At 39.2% G+C, this 21,791-nt stretch overlaps 2 protein-coding genes across 3 annotated transcripts; one reads left to right on the top strand and one right to left on the bottom strand.

The window, feature by feature from the left end:
* Positions 1-685: 685 nt before the first annotated feature.
* Positions 686-1,869, bottom strand: LOC107811676 (ethylene-responsive transcription factor ERF109). Its single transcript, XM_016636648.2, has one exon. It carries the CDS (start codon positions 1,806-1,808, stop codon positions 1,035-1,037), a length of 774 nt encoding a protein of 257 aa, XP_016492134.1. The 5' UTR covers positions 1,809-1,869; the 3' UTR covers positions 686-1,034.
* Positions 1,870-16,134: 14,265 nt separating this feature from the next.
* On the top strand, positions 16,135-17,120 carry LOC107811677 (ethylene-responsive transcription factor ERF109-like). 2 transcript variants are annotated; one of them, XM_075247017.1, is made up of 2 exons: positions 16,135-16,321; positions 16,418-17,076. In XM_075247017.1, the coding sequence occupies exons 1-2, from the start codon at positions 16,192-16,194 to the stop codon at positions 16,975-16,977; spliced, it is 690 nt and encodes a 229-aa protein (XP_075103118.1). In that variant the 5' UTR covers positions 16,135-16,191; the 3' UTR covers positions 16,978-17,076.
* Positions 17,121-21,791: the final 4,671 nt, after the last annotated feature.

Below are 21,791 nucleotides of genomic sequence, written 5' to 3' on the forward strand. Positions count from 1 at the left end.
AGCCTAAAAGCATATCCGAAAAAATTGAGAGAAATCATTTTTTTTTTTAACTCGTGATGTGAACGTAGTTGGTCAATTTAGCTTTAGCATATGTTAATTATGTTCTCAATTATTTTATTTAATTTATCCACATGTCTTTAACAATGTTGTATCTTTTTTTTTCTTAATTAGTGCGGGTGAAGTTCCTAGGTTGGTGGCAGAGACGGCTTAACAGCCAAGCCACTAAAGCGGTCACTTTAGGCCTCACAAAAATAGAGACCCAAAAGCAACACTTTTTATATGTAACTTAAATATTTATTGTACTTATTATTATGTGAGTAGTTAGTTGAGAAAATTCTAATGAAAGTGAAAGGTTATTAAATGTGCACATAATTTCTAATTCTTCTCATTCCAACTTGAACAAATTCTATTTGCAACTCTAACTTTATAAGATATTTTTTTTCAAGGTCTCTCTAGGTATGCTTCAAGCTAATTAGATCGTAAAAAATCATAATTGATTTGTTTATCATCTTTATAATACAAATTCCCGTATGATTATTACTTTGGCAGGCAATAATACATAGTGAGTTATATTGACGGTCAAGTGAAAAAAATTTAAAATGAAACTTAATAAAGTCTTATCAAAAGTTAGTACTGTTTCAACAAAGATTAAATGGATCGTCAAGATTAAATTGCATTTCAAAAAAATAAAAAATATAATCATTAAACAAAAATATCTAAAATTATTAAACAAGTTAAGGCATCTTATCACGGCTTATTTTTAGGCCTCCAACACCACCACTGAACCGCCTCTGGTTGGTGGCCATCAAAATCACCAGGTGATTTCTCTTAAGTTTCTCGGGCCCCACAATGTGTAATATTTCCCGTACAAAATCCAAATTCATTCTTGTACTATGCTCAAGTACAATTTATGATACAATCTGAATAAAGCAAAGAAAAAAGAAGTACATCCAAAATTGGAAATATTCAGTAGCCCAGATTTGCTAAAACTAAATGGGCATACAATTCTCGCCTCCAATTCTTGAAATTGCAAATCAGAAGCTATGAGCAATATTGCCTCCGGTAGAATCAGAAGATTTGCCATTGAAATCCATTATCCTCAAGCAATCTTGAATCTCATTGTCCGATGCCATTAATTGATCCCAGAACTCTTCTTCGTTTCCTATACCAAAAGCTGTGTTAGTTCCCTGCTGCAACTGTACAGGCTCTTGTTGTTGTTGGGATATAGATAATGTAGTACTAGTAGTTGCATTCTGCTGTTGAATTGATGTGTAATCTGCAAAGGAGAAATTAAGTTTAGCTCTAGGACCTCTAAATTCAATTGCAGCTTTATCATAAGCTCGAGCAGCATCCTCTGCTGTATTAAAAGTTCCAAGCCATACTCTAGCTGCCCTTCTTGGATCTCTAATTTCCGCTGCCCATTTTCCCCACGGTCTCTGTCTCACTCCTCTGTAATTCTTCTTCTGTTTTTTCTTGACAACTACAGTCTTTGTCTTCTTGTTATTATCACCAGCAAATGGAACTCCAAAATAGTTGCAACCTAAACACCCTTTTATTTTACAGAATTGACATGGCTCTGGTTCTGTTGGAACCCGAAACAGAGGAGGCTCTAAACTTGACATGCTCGTAGATGGTGAAGAAGATGAAATTATATATTGAAATTCTTGAGTTGTATCACCTGTTATAACATTTGTTAAAGCAGCAACCATAATAGAAAACTCTTGTTCATCTGTGAACTTTGGCTGTGAAATTAGATGGTTGATTGAAGCAGTTTCCTCTTGTTTAGCTCTTTTGGTTGACCACTGCATTGTTGAAATTTGAAAATGTGTAAACTTTGGTCTTTGGGTTTCAGATAGTTTTCTGGTTTGCTAGTTCTGTGCTTATATATAAGAGGAAAAATGAACAACGTGGATAAGCAAAGTTATAGTAATACACTTTTGGTACACGGGTTTGATTTTTAGCTTAGCTGGCATATTAAATTAGTTTAGTTTTGTGGGCACGTGGGAATTTAGATGATGAAGTTGACATATTGGTTTCTAGTGGGTTTGGAGGTTACGTGGCGGTTATACGGGTCGGATTTCGGGTAATACTTGATGACATGGCAGGGGAGGAAGCGTTGACACGGTGAACTATGACGTAATGTCTTACCGAAGGAGAAGGGTTTGGAATTTTTGGGAGACAAGAATGGGGACAGTTGGCAGTCAAATGTTGCCTTGAAATCAAAAGGACCAAACGACCACATCTACCCAATTTCCGTACTACTCTTTTGTCTAATTTTTATAGTAACAGTATGAATGAATTTAATGTTTAAAATGTTAAATTTCATTATATTTTATATTAGTGATAGTTGAAGAAAATAATACTACCAAGTTTAAGGACCCACATATATATTATTGTTTACCGTTGAAACGGATAACAATTAAATTTATACGCGATTTTAGTAATACATGGATTGATTCAATACAAGTAATCAAGAATGTTAGATAAACGAATTAAAGATAAAATAAATAACCAAACCAGTTGTGATGTATTGATCTAATACATGCAGTCATGTCTTCGCTTCATTGACCCACCGAAAAATCGGGGTATATGTTACTCCCGATTTTACCCGTATATAATTGTATACCTTATTTAATTAATAGAAGAAACATACATCAAAGTTCAAATTTTATTAGTTCTTCTTTTCATTTGTATAAACTGCTAAATATGTTTCTTTCAAGCATTAACTGACCAAGTTAGTTTTGTATCGAAGTATCCTGACTTCATAACAAAATTTAATCGTCTAATTGGATCAAATACAGAAGAAAAGAAAACATTAGTTGTCACAAATAAAAAGCTCTCGAGTATCACATGATCATAACAGGTTAACATCGTGAGCAGTTATTTAGTGTATATTAACAACGCACCCTTTTTGTGTAACCATCTAATATTTGAAGCTTCTTCCCTCGACTAATTCAAATTCATATCGAATAATTTATTAAGGGAGTAAATCAATCCTTATTAAAAAAAAATTTATTTCTAAGATTTAAATTCAAGACTTTTATTTAAAGATGAAAAGATCTCAATCATCCAACCACACTCCTCTCTGATAACGTCTAGGCATGTATTATTATCCGATAACCAAGACTCAAAGTGGACTAGGGTCGACATGCTAGTTTGGTCATATGGGTCGACTTGATAGCTATTGCCTATTGCTTGATCACAGTTGCTGAGCCACATACAACCAAAATGATTCAAATAGAATCCTCTTTGGCAAAATGTTATACTGCATAAATATAAGGTCAAAATAATTTTTTACACATATATAGAATTTAAAATTTCCTTAACATAAGAGAAAATATATTTAAATCACAAATATGATATTTTTGGATATTTTAGAATCTCCTTATTAGAATTCTTGACTCCACCGTTGCTCACCCTATAATAAATTCCAGCCAAAGGAAAAATGTACACTTATTCGAGCTTGGAGGAGTCGATCGGGTTATAAATATAGTATTCTTTTATGGGGTTCGTATGGATAAAAAATTATCTTTGATATGATTAAACCGTATCAGAATTAAGAAGGCCTTCATGGGCCGCTACATGTCACCAGTATGACTTAGATAAAGGCTTGCCCAAGGTCGAAGTGGTCTCTTAAGAGATGAAGATCAAGGTCGAGGCCGAGCATTTGTCTTAGACAATATAATAACGGCTAATTTTAGGATAAGATATTAAAGAGAATATTCTAGTGGATATTCTCTATACCTGTACTATTACGTTTTTTAGGTATATGTTCCCTATAAATAGAAAGAGATATAACTATAGGGGACATAAGATATTCACTTGTAAGATAACACTTGGACATTCTCTGAGGAATCTGATTTTATTGTACACATACAAAATATACCTTTTTCTTGAGATTCTTGTCGAACTACTCCCTACGATCCAAGAACGGTCTGAATATTCAAAAACTCATCAATCAATCATCATTGTCAGAAAGAATATCTTCAAATCTCCCCCTTTTCGGATTACTCACACGCTCCTATTTACTTAAATATTATTTATTACTATTTATTGTTACTAGGAGGAAGACATGTGTCAAGTTAAAAGATACGTGGAGTAAAATTGAAGAGTAAAGAGGATTCTAGAGGAAGATTCAGCGTTCTTCATCCTTTTTCATCACCAGTATATGTACCCGTGCGTTGCGCGATGAATATTAAATATAGTTTTTCATAAAAAACTATTACTTAAAAAATATGGTAGACACAAAGGAGCATGCAAATGCTATTATTTTATGAACCTGTATTTTCAAACATTCAAGTCATAATGAAACATATGTATCCATTGAAAAATAGCTAGTGAGGAAAGCATTCATAAGAAAATACAATCTTGGATGATTTGCCATATTCTAATTCTCAAACAAATGTATTAGTAGCATTTGAAAATGGCCATTTCCACTACACGATATGTTGGCACAAATTAATAAAGTTCCTCTTAAAGGCACAAAACATAATCTTCCTTTGATTCGGTTTCAAACCGTCAAGCATCGATGAAATTGACCTTTGAATGTCAGCCATTGAAAACAGAATAAGCTCTTGGTTAACAAATTTAGTGTACGAAATATACTTTTCTTTCTAGTTTAGATGGGTATCAGGCTGCAAAGCATAAAAAATAAAGAATGATTAGTCAAATTAGGAAATTTTGGATGTATGCTAATCAAACTATAATAAAAGTATTAATGGTCCCAACCTCAAGTTGTCTACGCCAATTCTTCCTTGCTTATATCTTCTTCTGATTGAAATCAAGTTCTATGGATTCCCCATCTTAGTTACCCATCCAGACAATTTTTTCCGTGTTTCTAAAGATCTTGAAAGTACTAGTTTCCTTATTTTGAAGTACTTGTTCCAAACCCCTATCAAAGCAGTAAACAACAACAACAACATTAACAACAACCCAGTAGAATTTCACTAGTGGGGATTCAGGTGGGTAATGTGTACGCAGACCTTACCCCTACCCTGGGTAGAGAGGTTATTTCCGATAGACCATCGGTTTCCTCCCTCCAAGAAATCCCCACCTTGCTCTTGGGGTGACTTGAACTCACAACCTCTTGGTTGTAAGTGGAGGGTGCTCACCACTAGAGCAAATGTCACATCCCAAACTCCCTCTGTATAACGTCGTGACGGCACCTAGTCTCTATAACTAGGTAAGCCTAATAAATTGCGGAAAATAACATAACGAAAGTAAAACTTGGCAACTAACAGCAGTGGATAATTGAATAACTAGTAACAATACCGCTCGGCATGTACAATAACCAATACTTTATAAATACATAGTCTTCCCAAAACTCGAAACATCATAAGTCACAAGCTACAGAAGGAAACTAGTATCTCTATACACCAGAGTCTAACAAAAGAAGTACGGAAGGTAAATGACATAGGAGAGAATAGAGGGGGACTCCGAGTTTTGCGGACGCGACAAATGTACCTTGAAGTCTCCGTACAATAGCAAGCACTCCCAGGTAGTAGCGGGGCTGATAGAAAGCAGCTGGATCTGCACACAAAAAATGTGCAGAAGAGTAGCATGAGTACACTACAATGGTACCCAGTAAATGCCAAGCCTAAACTCGGTCAAGTAGTGACGAGGTCAGGTCAGGACCACTGGTAAATAATAAATAAGACAAGAGAATATACAGTATTATAAGAGACTATAATTAAACAAAAGGAAACAAAGCAAGGCAACAATACAACACACATGGGTAAACAACAAGGGATCTCCCGAGATACCGTCTTGTAGTCCCAAAATAAATATGCAGGAAAAACTCCCGAGGTACCGCCTCGTAGTCTCAAAATAAATATACAGGGAGAACTCCCGAGGTACCGCCTCGTAGTCTCAAAAGTAAATGTGCATGGAGAACTCCCAAGGAACTTAATGAACTTGAAACTTTAAATTTCTAAAACTGATGTCGAAACCTATCAAACCACATCCGATTGACCCCAAATTTTACACACAAGTTATATTCAACCCTTCGGACCTACTCCAACTTCCGAAATCGGAATCCGACCCCGATATAAAAAAGTCCACTATCGGTCAAAACCTCCAAAAATTCGACTTTCGCAAATTTAAGCCTAAATCAACTACAGACCTCCAATTCACATTCCGGACATGCTCCTAAGTCCAAAATCACCCAACGGAGTTAATAGAACCGACGAAACTCCATTCTAGAGTCGTCTTTACACAGTTCCAACTACGGTCAAAATCCTAAGACTTAAGCTTCCGTTTTAAGGACTAAGTGTCCCAAAACACTCCGAACACACAACCAAAGCCTTCCGGCAAGTCACATAAATAGAAAGAGATTTGGGGAAAGCACTAAATAGGGGATCAGGGCTATAACTCTCAAAACGACCGACCGGGTCGTTACATCCTCCCTCTCTTAAAACAATCATTCGTCCTCGAACGAGTATAGAGACATACGCGAAGTGGTGAACAGATGAGGATAATGGTTGTGCATATCATGCTCGATCTCCCAAGTGGCCACCTTGACCAGCTGACCCCTCCAATGAACCTTCACGGAGGCAATGTTCTTTGACCTCAGCTTTCGAACCTGCCTGTCCAAAATAGCCATTGGCTCCTCAACATAAGATAGATCTGTGTCCAACTGGACTGAGCTGAAATCCTGCACATGAGACGAATCATCGTGATACTTTCGGAGCATAGAAACATAGAATGCCGGATGAACTCTTGCTAGATTGGGAGGTAAGGCAAGCTCATAAGCAACCTCCCCAACACGCCGCAACACCTCAAAGGGACCAATGAACCTTGGGCTCAACTTTCCCTACTTCCCGAACCTTATAACGCCCTTCATAGGCGAAACCCGAAGCAAGACCCGCTCTTCAACCATGAATGCAACATCGCGAACCTTCCGATCCGCATAACTCTTCTGTCTGGACTAGGCTGTGCGAAGTCGATCCTGAATCACCTTAACCTTTTCCAAAGCATCATGAACCAAGTTTGTACCCAATAATCTAGCCTCGCCTGGCTCAAACCAATCCACTGGAGACCGACACCGCCTACCATATAGAGCCTCATACGGTGCCATCTGGATGCTCGACTGATAACTATTATTGTAGGCAAACTCCACAAGTGGCAAGCATTGATCCCAAGAACCTTCAAAATCTATCACACACGCACAGAGCATATCCTCTAATATCTGAATAGTGCGCTCGGACTGCCCGTTCGTCTGAGGGTGAAATGTTGTGCTCAGCTCCACTCGAGTACCTAACTCATATTGTACGACCCTACAGAATCGTGATGTAAACTGCGTACCCCAGTCAGAGATGATAGATACTGGTATACCATGAAGCCTGACGATCTCGCAGATATGAATTCAAGCCAGTTGCTCGGAAGAATAAGTAGTCATCATAGGATGGAAATGAGCTGACTTTGTCAGCCTATCCACAATCACCCAAACTGCATCAAACCTCTGCTGAGTCCGTGGGAGTCCAACAACAAAATCCATAGTGATCCGCTCCCATTTCCACTCCGGAATCTCTAACTTCTGAAGCAATCCACCTGGCCGTTGATGCTCATACTTCACCTGCTGGAAATTTAGACACCGAGCTATATACTCTACTATGTACTTCTTCATTCTCCTCCACCAGTAATGCTGTCTCAAGTCCTGATACATCTTCGCGGCACCCGGATGAATAGAATACCGCGAACTGTGAGCCTCCTGGAGAATCAACTCACGCAAACTATCTACATTGGGCACACATAGCCTACCCTGCATCCTCAATGCATTATCATCCCCAATAGTGACCTCCTTAGTATCACCGTGCTGGACCGTGTCCTTAAGGATAAGCAGATGGGGGTCATCATACTTACGTTCCCTGCTACGATCATAAAGAGAAGACCGAGAGACCACACAAGCCAATACTCGACTAGGCTAAAAAATATCCAATATCACAAACTGATTGGCTAAGGCCTGAACATCCAACGTTAATGGACTCTTTGTTACTGGTAGATATGCTAAACTCCCCAAACTCTCTGCCCGACGACTCAAAGTATCGGCCACCATATTGGCCTTCCCCGTATGGTACAAAATTATGATATCATAATCCTTAAGCAGCTCTAACCACCTACGCTGATGCAAGTTAAGATCCTTTTGCTTGAACAAATACTGTAAACTCCGATGATCGGTGTAAATCTCACAAGGGACACCGTAGAAATAGTGCTGCCAAATCTTCAAGGCATGAACAATAACTGCTAACTCAAGGTCGTGGACAAGATAGTTCTTTTCATACACCTTCAGTTGTCTGGACGCGTAGGCAATCACCCTACCGTCCTGCATCAACACCGCACCGAGACCAATCCGCGACGCATCACAATATACAGTATAAGACCCCGAACCTGTAGGCAATACCAATACTGGGGCTGCAGTCAAAGCTATCTTAAACTTCTGAAAGCTCTCCTCACACTTCTCTGTCCACCTGAACGGAGCACCCTTCTAGGTCAGCCTGGTCATAGGTGCTGCAATAGATGAGAATCCCTCTACAAAACGACGGTAATACCCCGCCAAACCAAGAAAACTTCGGATCTCCGTAGCTGATGACGGTTTAGGCCAACTCTGCATTACTTCCACCTTTTTCGGATCCACTTTGATCCCATCACTCGATACTACATGCCCCAAGAATGCCACTAAGTCTAGCCAAAACTCACACTTTGAAAATTTTGCATATAACGTCTTTTCTCTCAAGGTCTGAAGCACAGTCCTCAGGTGTTGCTCATGATCCTCCCGAGTCCGGGAGTACACTAGAATGTCGTCAATAAACACAATAACGAATGAGTCAAGATAGGGCTGGAACACATTGTGCATCAAGTTCATAAAAGTTGCTGGGGCATTGGTCAGCCCAAATGACATCACAAGGAACTCGTAATGACCATACCGAGTCCTGAAAGCAGTCTTCGGGATATCTAGCTCCCGGATCTTCAACTAATGATAGTCGGAACATAAATCAATCTTGGAAAACACCCTGGAACCCTGTAGCTAATCAAATAAATCATCAAGAGGCAATGGATACATGTTCTTCATTGTAACTTTGTTTAGCTGGCGATAATCAATGCACATACGCATAGAACAATCCTTCTTATTCACAAACAAGACAGGAACACCCCCAATGTGACACACTGGGCCGAATGAAGCCCTTATCAAGCAACTCTTGTAACTGCTCCTTCAACTCAGGAGGAGCCATACGATATGGAGGAATAGAGATGGGATGAGTTCCCGGCAACAAATCATTGCCAAAATCAATATCTCTGTCGGGCGGCATGCCCAGAAGATCATCTCAAAATACATCTGGAAGTCCCTCGCTATTCGGACTGACTCAACTGTAGGGGTATCAATATTGAAATCTCTCACATAAGCTAGATACGTGTCACACCCCTTCTCAACCATTCGTTGAGCTTTAAGAAATGAAATAACTCTACTGGGAGTATACTCTAAGGTACCCATCCACTATAATCGCAGTAAACTTGGCATAGACAGTGTCACGGTCTTAGCGTGACAATCAAAAATAGCATAATGGGGCGACAACTAGTCCATGCCCAAGATAACATCAAGGTCTACCATACTGAGCAATAATAAATCGGCTATGGTCTCAAACCCACTAAGAGCAATCAAATATGACTGATACACGCGGTCCACAATAAGAGAATCTCCCACAGGAGTAGACACATAAATAGGGGAACTCAAGAAATCCCGAGATATGCCCAAATACGGGGCAAATAAGAGGACACATAGGAATATGTAGAGCCTGGATCAAATAAGACCGACACATCTCTATAACAGACTAGAACAATACCTGTAATGACAGAGTCGGAAGCAACTGCCTCTGTACCAGACGGAATAGCATAATATCTGGCATGTCATCCCCCTCTAGGGCGACCTCGACCTCCCCGACCTCCACCTCGAGCTGGCTGAGTAGGTGGGGCGGTAGCTGGTGCTGGAATCATAGCCTGAGGACCCGGTGGAGCACGCGGTGGCTAAGAAGTCTGTGGAGGTGCACCCCTCCTAAGTCCGGGGCAGTCTCTCACCATATGACGAGTGTCACCACACTCCAAATAAGCTCTCGGAGGACGTGGCTGCTGTGACTGGCTCGGGCCAGGTCTGCTGGACTGACCGCTAAAATCACTCCGTGCAAGAGGCACACTAGATACTGGTGGTTCTTAATAAGGCTCTTGGGGCCTAGAAGGGACCGAAATACCACTGGCGACTGGAATCTCATAGCCCCCACCATGGCGAACTGCAGCTGGGGAAGGAGTACCACTGTAAGTGCCACACTCTCGAGACCTCTTGGCCTCTCTCTTCTCTCTATCTCGAGCGAGCATGCCCTCCAATATCCTAGCAATACTCACAACCTGCAGGTAAGAAATATCCATCTACGGCTCCCTAACCATACTAATCCTGATACTGGGGTGGAGTCCCTCAATAAACCGACGAACCCTCTCTCGAACTGTGGAAACCAAGGCTGGTGCATGTCGGGCCAAATCACTGAAGCGAACTCCATACTATGGTACAGTCAAATCACCCTAGCACAACTGCTCAAACTCCGCGCGCCATGCGTACCTGAGGCTCTGAGGCACATACTCTCTCAAAAACATGTCCGAGAACAGAGTCCATGTAAGTGAATCTGCCTCAGCCATACTACTCAACTCATAAGCAGGCCATCACTGATAAGCTGCTCCTCTAAGCTGGAATGCAGTAAAGGAAACCCCACACGACTCTGCTACATCCATAGTATGGAGAATACGGTGACACTCCTCCAGAAAACCCTGGGCATCCTCTAACGCCAATCCATTGAAGGTAGGAGGGTGGTACATTTTGTACCTCTCAAGTCTGAGCTACTCCACCTCAGAAACTCCTGCCCTAACCTCGGGCTAAGCTGAAGCTACCAACTGCACTGGTATGATCTCTGGATCTTGGTGTACCTAAACTTGCTGCTCTGAGATACCGGCGATAGGAGTCTGTGCTCCTCTCCCGGCTTGAGATGTGGTAGGAGCAAGTGGAATCAATCCAGCCTGAGCTAAGGTGCTGAACATGCTCAGAAACTGGGCTAGAGTCTCCTGGAGGGATGGTGCAGCAACAGGTATCTCAGGTGTCTACCCTCCAGCTGGAGCTACTGGTGGCTCCTCTGTAGCAGCTCGTGCAGGTGCTCTGGCTGCACCGCGTGGACGTCCTCGGTCTCTACCCCGACCCTGGCCTCTAGCATCTCGCGGCTCTAGCATGGGGAGCGGGTGCCTGGTCATCAGATCCGCCTGTACGTGTCCTCACCATCTGTGAGAGAATAGAATACAGAAGTTTAGAATTTTGAAGTCAATAAATTTTTGCACGACAAGGAATCAAGGAGTGTAATCTTTCCTAACAGTTCCATAGCCTCCCGAAGATAAGTACAGACGTCTCCGTACTGATCCGCGAGACTCTAATAAACCGGCTTGTGACTCACGACATCTATGAACCTAGAGCTCTGATATCAACTTGTCACGACCCAAACTCCCTCTGTATAACGTCGTGACAGCACTTAGTCTCTACGACTAGGTAAGCCTAACAAATTGCGGAAAATAACAAAACGAAAGCAAAACTTGGCAACTAACAATAGTGGATAACTAAATAACTAGTAACAATGCCGCTCGGCATGTACAATAACCAATACTCTATAAATACACAGTCTTCCCAAAACCCGGAACATCATAAGTCACAAGCTACAGAAGAAAACTAGTATCTCTATACACCAGATTCTAACAAAAGAAATACGGAAGGTAAATAACATAGGAGAGAATAGAGGGGGACTCCGAGTTCTGCGGACGCGGCAGATGTACCTTGAAGTGTCCGTACAACAGCAAGCACTCTCAGCTAGTAGCGGGGCTGATAAGAAGCACCTGGATCTGCACACAAAACATATGCAGAAGAGTAGCATGAGTATACCACAATGTTACCCAGTAAGTGTCAAGCCTAACTTCGGTCGAGTAGTGACGAGGTCAGGTCAGGCCCACTGGTAAATAATAAATAAGGCATGAGAATATACATTATAATTAAAGACTAGAATTTAACAAAATGAAACAAAGCAAGGCAACAATATAACACACAGGGGTAAACAGCAGGGGATCTCTCGAGATACCGTCTCGTAGTCCCAAAATAAATGTGCAGGGAGAACTCGTGAGGTACCGCCTCGTAGTCCCAAAATAAATATACAGGGAGAACTCCCGAGGTACCGCCTTATAATCTCAAATGTAAATGTGTAGGGAGAACTCTTGAGGAACCGCCTCGTAATCTCAAAAGTAAATGTACATGGAGAACTCCCGAGGAACCGTCTCGTAGTCTCAAAAGTAAATGTGCAGGGAGAACTCCCGAGGAACCTCCTCGTAGTCTCAAAAGTAAACACACAGCTCAAACTGATAAATACAACAGTTAACAGCAAGATTTTTACAGTTATACTGATAAAGAACAAGGAAAAATAGGAATCAACTAAGCGTGCTTCACAGAGTTCAAATAAGCAGTTAAAGCACATAGACATGCGATATTAGACTAAACATGATAACTACACATATTGGAATATCTCAATTAAGAATGAAAAACAGACTAATACTCATTTAAACAGTATAACTCAAATTAAAGAAAAAACAGGTTACTACTCAGTAAAATAACTCGAGTTTTACAACAAATATCCCGTGTACGTACTCGTTACCTCACGTACACGGCGCTCATATATCACAACAGTACCAAATCCTAAGGAGATTTTCCCCATACAAGGTTAGGCAAGCCATTTACCACGAACCAAGCTCAATCAATCGGTAGCAATGCTTTTCCCAAAACGAGTTAAGAATCATTACCCCAAAGTTCTCTCTAAAAACTCCTTGAATTATCGCCTCAATCCGAGCTCTCAAGGACCCAAAATGAAAATGAGATCAAACCCTCGAAATTGACCCTTTTCTTCCTAGAGATTCCGCATCTGCGAACTACTAGTCGCACATGCGACGCCGCACCTGCAGAATTTTATCGCAGTTGCGGAGATGGCTTAAGGTCCAAAGATCCGTTTCTGCGGACTAAGGCACGCACCTGCGGGCCCGCTTTTGCGGATGACCTTCCGCATTTGCGACTCTGTCTAGGCCGCCTCTTTTCGCTCTTGCGATCAATCCTTCGCATCTACGGATGCACAGATGCGGCTCCCATTTAGCACCTGCGCTCATAGACCAAGCTTGACCAAACCGCACCTGCGGTCTCCCCCCCGCAGGTGCGAAAACATCAGAAACTAGAAAATCTTCAGCGACTAGCCTAAGTCCAAATTCAATCCGTTAAGCATCCGGAACACACCCAAGGCCCCCGGGACCTCAACCAAACATACCAACAAATCCTAAAATACCATACGAACTTAGTCGAGCCCTCAAATCACATCAAACAATGCTAAAAATATGAATCACCCTCTGATTCAAACTTAATGAACTTGAAACTTTAAATTTCTACAACAGATGCCGAAACTTATCAAACCACGTCCGATTGACCCCAAATTTTGCACACAAGTCATATTCAACCCTACGAACCTACTCCAACTTTTGAAATCGGAATCCGACCCCGATATCAAAAAGTCTACTACCGGTCAAAATCTCCAAAAAATCGACTTTCGCCAATTCAAGCCTTAATCAGTTACAGACCTCCAATTCACATTCCGTACACGCTCCTGAGTCCAAAATTATCCAACGGAGCTAACGAAACCGATGAAACTCCATTCCAGAGTCGTTTTCATACTGTTCTATCTACGGTCAAAATCCTAAGACTTAAGCTTCCGTTTTAGGGACTAAGTGTCCCAAAACACTTCGAAAACACAACCAAAGCCTCCCAGCAAGTCACATAAGCAGAAAGAGATACGGAGAAAGCAGTAAACAGGGGATCGGGGCTATAACTCTCAAAACGACCTGCCGGGTCATTACAACAACCCACTCTTGTCAAGTTTGATGGTAGTGTGTACGCAGACCTTACCCTTACCATGGGTAGAGAGGCTGTTTCCGATAGACCCTCGACTCCCTCACTCCAAGAGTCAGTAGAAAATATTCCATTCATGAATGTGGGTTTTCAAGAAAAATTAAAATAAGTATGGCCAAGAGAGCCAAGGAAATAATGATGTTGTGAATGGTTGAAAGTACTAACAATGGTATTTATAGTGTGAAAGATAATGTGGTGAATATAACATATGTTTTTACTTTTGTTTCCCTTGTGTGCAAAACAAAAATATTTTCGGGAGTATCATTAGCAAACCGAGGAAGGGTGGGTCGTAAGGCCCACACCCAAAACTACACGTGCCGGTGTAGGAGTGGATTGTGATTATTCGTGTCGGTGTAGGAGTGGATTGTGATTATTCTTTTATTTGGGATGGGATTGAAATATTGATGTGATTGTGATTATTACCCTTAATTGGGATGCGATTGATATTAGCCGTGAATTGAAAAGTCAACTCACACGGCATATGTGGGAAGGCGGCCTAGCTGATCGGGTGGAGATCGGATGCCATATTGCGCATATGGTGGTACTACTCTTGGTAACACCTTTTTTTGCATCACATGTCAAACCACATTGTCCGTGGGGAGATGGCCTAACCGATCGGGGGTGATCAAACTCGGTGCTAAAAATACGGTGGTATATCGGTGCTAATGATCTCCCAACCAAAAATATATATTATTTTCGTATTTTAAAAATTGTTATGTTTTAACTGGGCATTTGGATATTGTTGATTGTAACTTGCTGTTTCTATGGTTTTCCCTTTCTTATATTAACATTCTATTTTGAAAGAGGATATTTAGCTCTACATACTAGTACTATTCCATATGTACTAATGTCCCTTTTTTCGGGGGTGCTGCATCTTCAATAGATGCAGGTGGTTCGTCAGCGAACGGTTTTGATCCTCGTTAGCAGTTACTCTCTGTTCAGCAGATTTTGTTGAGTCCCACTCTGTTCCGGGCTTCATGTCATTTGACGTTGTACTTTATGTTTCGAGATATAGCCGGGGCCTTATCGCCGACACTTCCATTTTTCTCTTCTATTGTACTTAGAGGCTCCGTAAACAGGTTGTGGGTGGTGTTTGATGTTGGGAATTAAACTAGTAAGTATCGGTATTTGGGCAAATATGTTTCTCATCATATCTATAAACGTATAATATTTTAAAAATCATAAATGAATATCCTTTAGTAATGGAAAAAGAATGTGGAGTACTTGACTCTTCTCATGTCTATCACTTGTACTGATTCTTATATCGTTAATGGGTAAGGTTGGGTATAAGGTATCTAGTAGGCTTGCTTAATCGGGGTATCTCGGTTGAGCGTCAATCGTGCTCCCTAAGGTCGGGGCATGACAAAAGATATATGTAATCAGGAGTGGATCTAGAAGGGTGACTACATATTCGACCGACCGTACTAGCTTTAATTCAAATCTTATATTTATCTTAAAAACTTTGTTGAATATATAAAAATTATTAATCTAAAATCTAATAATTTAAAATAATTAGAATTTTAAACTATGACAGAGAACAAAATGATCCAATTTCTCATTTTTGAGAGGCAAATTTGGTCATTTGCCATATATATATATATATATATATATATATTTTTGCCTAATTCATTTGCCTTGTATAATAAGTATTGGACAAATGGATGACGAGGTAGATATGAAGCAGTTTGGTCTACTTTACTTCAAAGCGACAGGATGAACTATTTGACCGCGTCAACTGTCCCCACTCTTGTCTGATGTCTCCTAATAAATTTCCAAAATTACCCTCTCCTTTGTGTAAGTGATTACATCATTCTTCTATAACCGTCCTTTGCCAAAATAGCCAAAAGCTGTCCCCCCTCCTCCATCCACGAGAGTGACATTCACCGTGTGAACGCTTCTCTCTTGTGCCATGTCATCAAGTATTACCCTAAACCCGACCCGTATAACCGCCACCTCATCACAAACACACCATCCAAATTCCCACGTGCCCACAAAACCAATTAATTTTAATATGCCAGTTAAGCTAAAGTCAAACCCCGTGTACAAAAAGTGTATTATACTTCTTGTTTATCCACGTTGCTGTTTGTTTACATCCCTACCTTGTATATAAAGCAAAGAAGTTCAAAACCAGAAAACAATCTGAACGCCAAAGACCAAAGTTTCCACCTTTTCAAATCTCAACAATGCAGAGGTCAACCAAAAGATCTAAACAAGAGGAAACTGTTTCAATCAACCATCTAATTTCAAAGCCAAAGTTCACAGATGAACAAGAGTTTTCTATTATGGTTTCTGCTTTAACAAATGTTATAACAGGTGATACAACTCAAGAATTTCAATATATAATTTCATCTTCTTCACCTTCTACGAGCATGTATAGTTTTGACCCTCCTCTGTTTCGCGTTCCAAAAGAACCAGAGCCATGTCAGTTCTGCAAAATAAAAGGGTGTTTAGGTTGCAAATATTTTGGAGCCCCAGACCCAGTTGCTGCTGCTGCTGCTGCTGATAATAACAACAAGGCCAAGATTGTTGCCAAGAAAAAGAAAAAGAATTACAGAGGAGTGAGACAGAGACCGTGGGGAAAATGGGCAGCGGAAATTAGAGATCCAAGAAGGGCAGCTAGAGTTTGGCTTGGAACTTTTAATACAGCAGAGGATGCTGCTCGAGCTTATGATAAAGCTGCTATTCAATTTAGAGGTCCTAGAGCTAAACTTAATTTCTCATTTGCAGATTATAAATCAATTCAACAGCACAATACTACCACTTCAATATCTTGTTCAAAGCAGCAGCAACAAGAGCCAATACAGTTAGAGCAGGGAATTAAAACAGATGTTGGTATTGGAAAAGATGAAGAATTCTGGGATCAATTAATGAAATGGGATAATGAGATTCAAGATTGCTTGAACATTATGGATTTCAATGGCCATTCTTCAGATTCTGCTGGAGGAAGTATTGCTCATAGCTTCCGATGATCACTTTCAATTAAACAAGAATTGGAAAGGAAAGGAGAAAAAGAACAAAAGAATTTGTTGTAGACAGGTGTTTTTCATTATAAAATTTGGGCTATTTGTTATTTCTATTTATAAAAAAAATTAGGCACCGTACTTTAAAAAAATTGGATTTATACGAGAATCAATACATGTCGCCTGTCGGGCCAGAGAAACTGACAGAACAAATCACCTGGATATTTTAATAGCCGCATATATACCTACGAACTTCATCACCTCGACTTCGAGTTTTGTGGGGTGCACTAATTCATGTCACGTACAAAACATAAAAGATTTTTGTCGTTATTTCTTGACGAGGGTTATGGGTCAAATTTGGTTACTTGAGTAGCTAGTTAAATCAAAAATTTAGATCTAGATTTAAATAATTAGATTTAATGAAATAGAATTAATTTTAGCTAATATTAATATTTAAAAAATATTTTAACCGACTTTATAACAAGATGATATGTATATTACTTTAGCTAGTAATGAATGATAATAACAATAACAATGTTTAATAATCCAAAAAAGTAGGAGGTAGCATTAAATCTATCTATATATAATAATAATAATATAAAGGGAGAAGCAAAAGAATGTAATGATGGCAAATGGCATAATTACAATTCAACAAGTGTCATTTTTTAAGACATATCTCCAATAGAGTTGGAGTTAATTTTAAATTTGAAACTAGAACTAGGAAATAGGCAAAAAAAACATTCATCCAACGGATTCACAAAAAAAAAAGGGATACTGCCTCCCATGTTGGGCAGTTATTTTATGGAAATTAAGATTTTTTTTAGTTAAAAATAATCAAACAATTATTATCAAAATTTAAAAGTCCACATTTAATTACAGTTACAACTCCTAATAATAAGGAGATAGACAAGGCAATAGTACAATCTTCTTAAGTACCGTTTCAAGCCAAAGCCTTCACGTTTTCCCTTGTCGTTTCAACCAAACACATAATTTTCAATTTCAAACGCCTGAAGTTTCAACTGCAGTGTCACTCATGGCAGAGAAAAAATTAACAAAGGAGAAGAAGTTTAATGGAGAAGATGATCAGAAGGTAGAACGCTTTCCTTTTCCCACTTTTTCATCTGAAGGTAGAAAGTTTCACTATTGCAACTTGGTTAATGATTGGTTGCTTAATTCAAAATCTGAATGTGCTACATTTGTGTTTAGGACAAGGAGTGGTTTGGATAGCAGGTCATTGTTTCAAAAGAACTTGGAGCAAAAAGACAAGTAAATTTGTTGATTTGTGCCAGTAAGAATCTTCACCAATTTAGTATATTTCTTATGATTTTCATTTCTCTAATCCTTTTTTTCCGCTTACTTATCTTCTTCATTTGTTTGGTCATGGTTATAAGAAGGAGATCAAGTATCCAAATATGGAATTTTAAATAATGTTTTGTTGTTGAAGTATTCATCGTTTTTATGTCTTTTTTTGTTGGTAACTGTCCCTTCTCCTTTCACTTTCTTCTTTTATGCTTTCCTCTTTATCTTCTTCTTTGTTTCTTTTTGTTGAGCAACTTACTGGAAAAAACTATTCCAATTTTATACTCATGAAACATTTTGAAAGGTAAATTGATTTTTGTAGTATTTACAGTTATGCCTATAAAAGGTAAAGTTTCAACTTAACAATATGCTAGATGATTATTGAACAATTATGGTAGATGTTTCAATTTTTTTAACATTTTAGTTTTCTAAGGATTCTGTTATACAAGTTCTTAAAGATCTTCTTTCTAAATTTTCCCTAGAATGATTACGTTTGTTTTCTATGGGAGGGAAGGAAGCTGATGGAAGGCTTGAAAACTATATGTTTTCTTTGTAGATCAACTTTCTCATCTAATTAAGCAGGATATTTTACCTTCTATTTACTGGTTTTAAATATCGGTTTCAGCAGAAATACACATTTTATGTGCACTAATCTTTCTTTTGGCATTTTCAATTTCGCCGCTTCAACAATTCAAGCACAGAGTATGTTTCTCCAAATGTTATTTTATAGGCATTTCACTATTTTGTGTGCTGAGTTTTTGGATACACATGAAGGTCTTTTCCAAAGTGGATGTCATATTGACTGTAACAAATGATATTGATGAAGTAAAAATTGGATTAACAGAATGACTGCAAAATAATAGAATGAAATATTTTATTTTCTCCTACAATTTTTTTTTTTTTTTTGTGAAAATTGAAATTTATTATAGCAAAAGAAACAAAGAAAAAAAATCCTATTTTTTCATTCAAATAAATCTTTTTTTTTCCCTTAAAAAACGTTCCTAACAAACTGGTATGATATTTGAATTTGAATTTAAATAAAATTTGAGTTAGAATGAAGTTTCAACTTCTAATCTCTTATATATATATATATATATATATATATATATATATATATATATATATATATATATATCGTATTATGGTTTGCCTTTTCAAAAAGCATTTATTTTTCTTGGTTCTTTACTGTTACGCTCTGACCTCGGGGAGCGTAACCGGCGCTCAACAGAGTTACCTCGGTCGAGCAAGCCTGCACAGGGCCGTCTACCCAATTCACCCACACATAAAGAAAAGAATACATTTCATTAATAAATCGATAATGACTCATGTGAACAACACCGGTTCACTTCCATTAGTTACGTCATTAACAAGTCTTCAAAACAGTACGTTGTACAATCAAAGTTAAAGTGGAATAGATGAACCATTATAACATTTTTAGTTTAACTTTTCCAAAACATGTACAACCCACACTATGTCTACGGAGTCTCTAACAGGAACAGAAGAGTGCTAGGACAATGCCGACAACAAGGCCCCGCCTATACCTCAAAATACTATGTACAAAGGATAGAAGATACAAGACCCCGAAATGAAGTGGGGCTCACCAAATCAGCTGAGGAGAGGGTGTGCTGCTATCACTGATCAATACCACCTGCTATGGAACCACCTGCATCTTTTGCACCCCCGGCAAAAGGGACGTTAGTACATATAGAATAGTACTAGTATGTAAAACTAAACACCCTTTCAATAGAACGAGCAACAGTAAACGGAGAATAAACATGATATCAATAAGAGACTCAAACGGTGTCAAAGTGCCACATTAGGGGAAACGTAAATTTCACGTAAGTTTTGGTAATTTAAGTTGGGAGATCTTTAGCACCGATATACCACCATGTTTTAATACGGAGTCCGATCTCAGTCCGACTGGCTAAACCGTCTCACCCCGAGACATACACTCACAATACCACCATGTGCGCGGCATGGCGTCCGATCTTAGCCCGATCGGCTAAGCCGTCTCACCACAATGTCGTGTGGGTCGACATTACATCACATCTAGCTAACAATAATCTCATCCCATTTAAGGGAAAAACGTCTCAAGACACCAATCTCATCTCTTATAAGGGAAAATAGTCTCATCACATTAACACGGGGATTTATCTCTTAATTACTCCTACACCAGCACATGTAGTTTCGGGGTTAGGTTATTCCGACCTACCCTTCCGCGGTGGCTAATCGATAGTCCCAAAGCATTTGTTATTAAAAGTATTTACCACTCAATTCATTTTTTTTTACATGTCATTCATTTTATTGACATCATTGGCCATAACGCATTATCATTCTTGGCACACTGGCCGTACTTCATAATTCAACTCATTATTTCATTTTCAATCGTTATCATGAATAATCAACAACAAGGCCTTTCAACATTAGGGCTTTAAGCACATACTTGAGCAAATTAGGGTCTTAGGCACATATGACTTCTTACACAATTGACATGGTAGTTTTCATACGAATTCACACTTTCAAATCATAATATAGTAACACACAACCCATACTTAAACCAAATACTCAAACATTAACTTAACATAACAAGAATCTTTGAAATACATATTGAATACATAATTATTTCGATACAAGGCTTACTTGACAGAAATTCAATTTATAAAGGGCATCACGAGACTTACAAGGACATTGCGAGGTTCAATTCTAAGAGAAGAGTTTAGCCAACATACCTCACTTGATCTTCCTTAAACTCTAAAATGTTCCGAAAATCTTAGCAACTTCAATCTATTTTAGAAATGTAACAAATTAAACCAAAATTAGGAAGGTACTCATGGTTCTAGCTTCTTTGAGAATTTTATCAAATACTAGGTGTGTATTAAGGTTTCAAGGCCCTTTCATGGAGGATCCCATCATCCCTCAACCCAATTTTTACCATTTTAGCTCAACAATCTTCCTACATCCCTTGATAACACATGCATGCAAAATAAATAACTCACATACCCAAAAATTATCTTACCAATTACCCATTCCTAGTTAAATTTCGAAATTGAGATTTAGGGTGTAGAATTTTACCTCTAGAATGAAGACCTAGTGTGCTTTCCTTGATAATCTTCCAAGATTTGAGTAAGAATTGAGGAATAATTGGTTGAGGAACTCTCTCACTCTCTAGATCTCTTTCTTTCTCTCAAAATATCATATTTTTGCTCAAAAGATGGTACATATTGTCTATATAATGAAGCAGGGTCGGGTTATAAAAATTCAAAAAAAATAAGTTCCGGAACAAGATCTGTGGTCATATATGCGATTGCATAATGCATCTGCGGTCCGTGAAATGGACCGCGAAATGAACCTCCGAAACTGGGCAACTCTGCCTGGGTTTGCGGTCACTATGCAGACCGCATACATGTTCTGTGGTCGCATAATGAACCGCAGAACAGTTATGTGGTCGCATAGTCGACCGCAGAATGGCACCCAAACCTGCCCAGTCGTGCCTCACTCTGCAGCCCGTAGAGTGATTCTGCGGC

The sequence above is a fragment of the Nicotiana tabacum genome, chromosome 24, assembly GCF_000715075.1.
Source record: "Nicotiana tabacum cultivar K326 chromosome 24, ASM71507v2, whole genome shotgun sequence".
NCBI lineage: Eukaryota > Viridiplantae > Streptophyta > Magnoliopsida > Solanales > Solanaceae > Nicotiana > Nicotiana tabacum.

What these genes read in the sequence shown, in the direction of transcription:
- LOC107811676 (XM_016636648.2), bottom strand. Translation starts at nt 1,808, where the DNA reads ATGCAGTGGTCAACCAAAAGAGCTAAACAAGAGGAAACTGCTTCAATC.
- LOC107811677 (XM_075247017.1), top strand. Translation starts at nt 16,192, where the DNA reads ATGCAGAGGTCAACCAAAAGATCTAAACAAGAGGAAACTGTTTCAATC. An exon ending in TTTAACAAATGTTATAACAG is followed by an intron (nt 16,322 to 16,417) that starts GTGATACAACTC and finishes GCGTTCCAAAAG; the next exon opens with AACCAGAGCCATGTCAGTTC.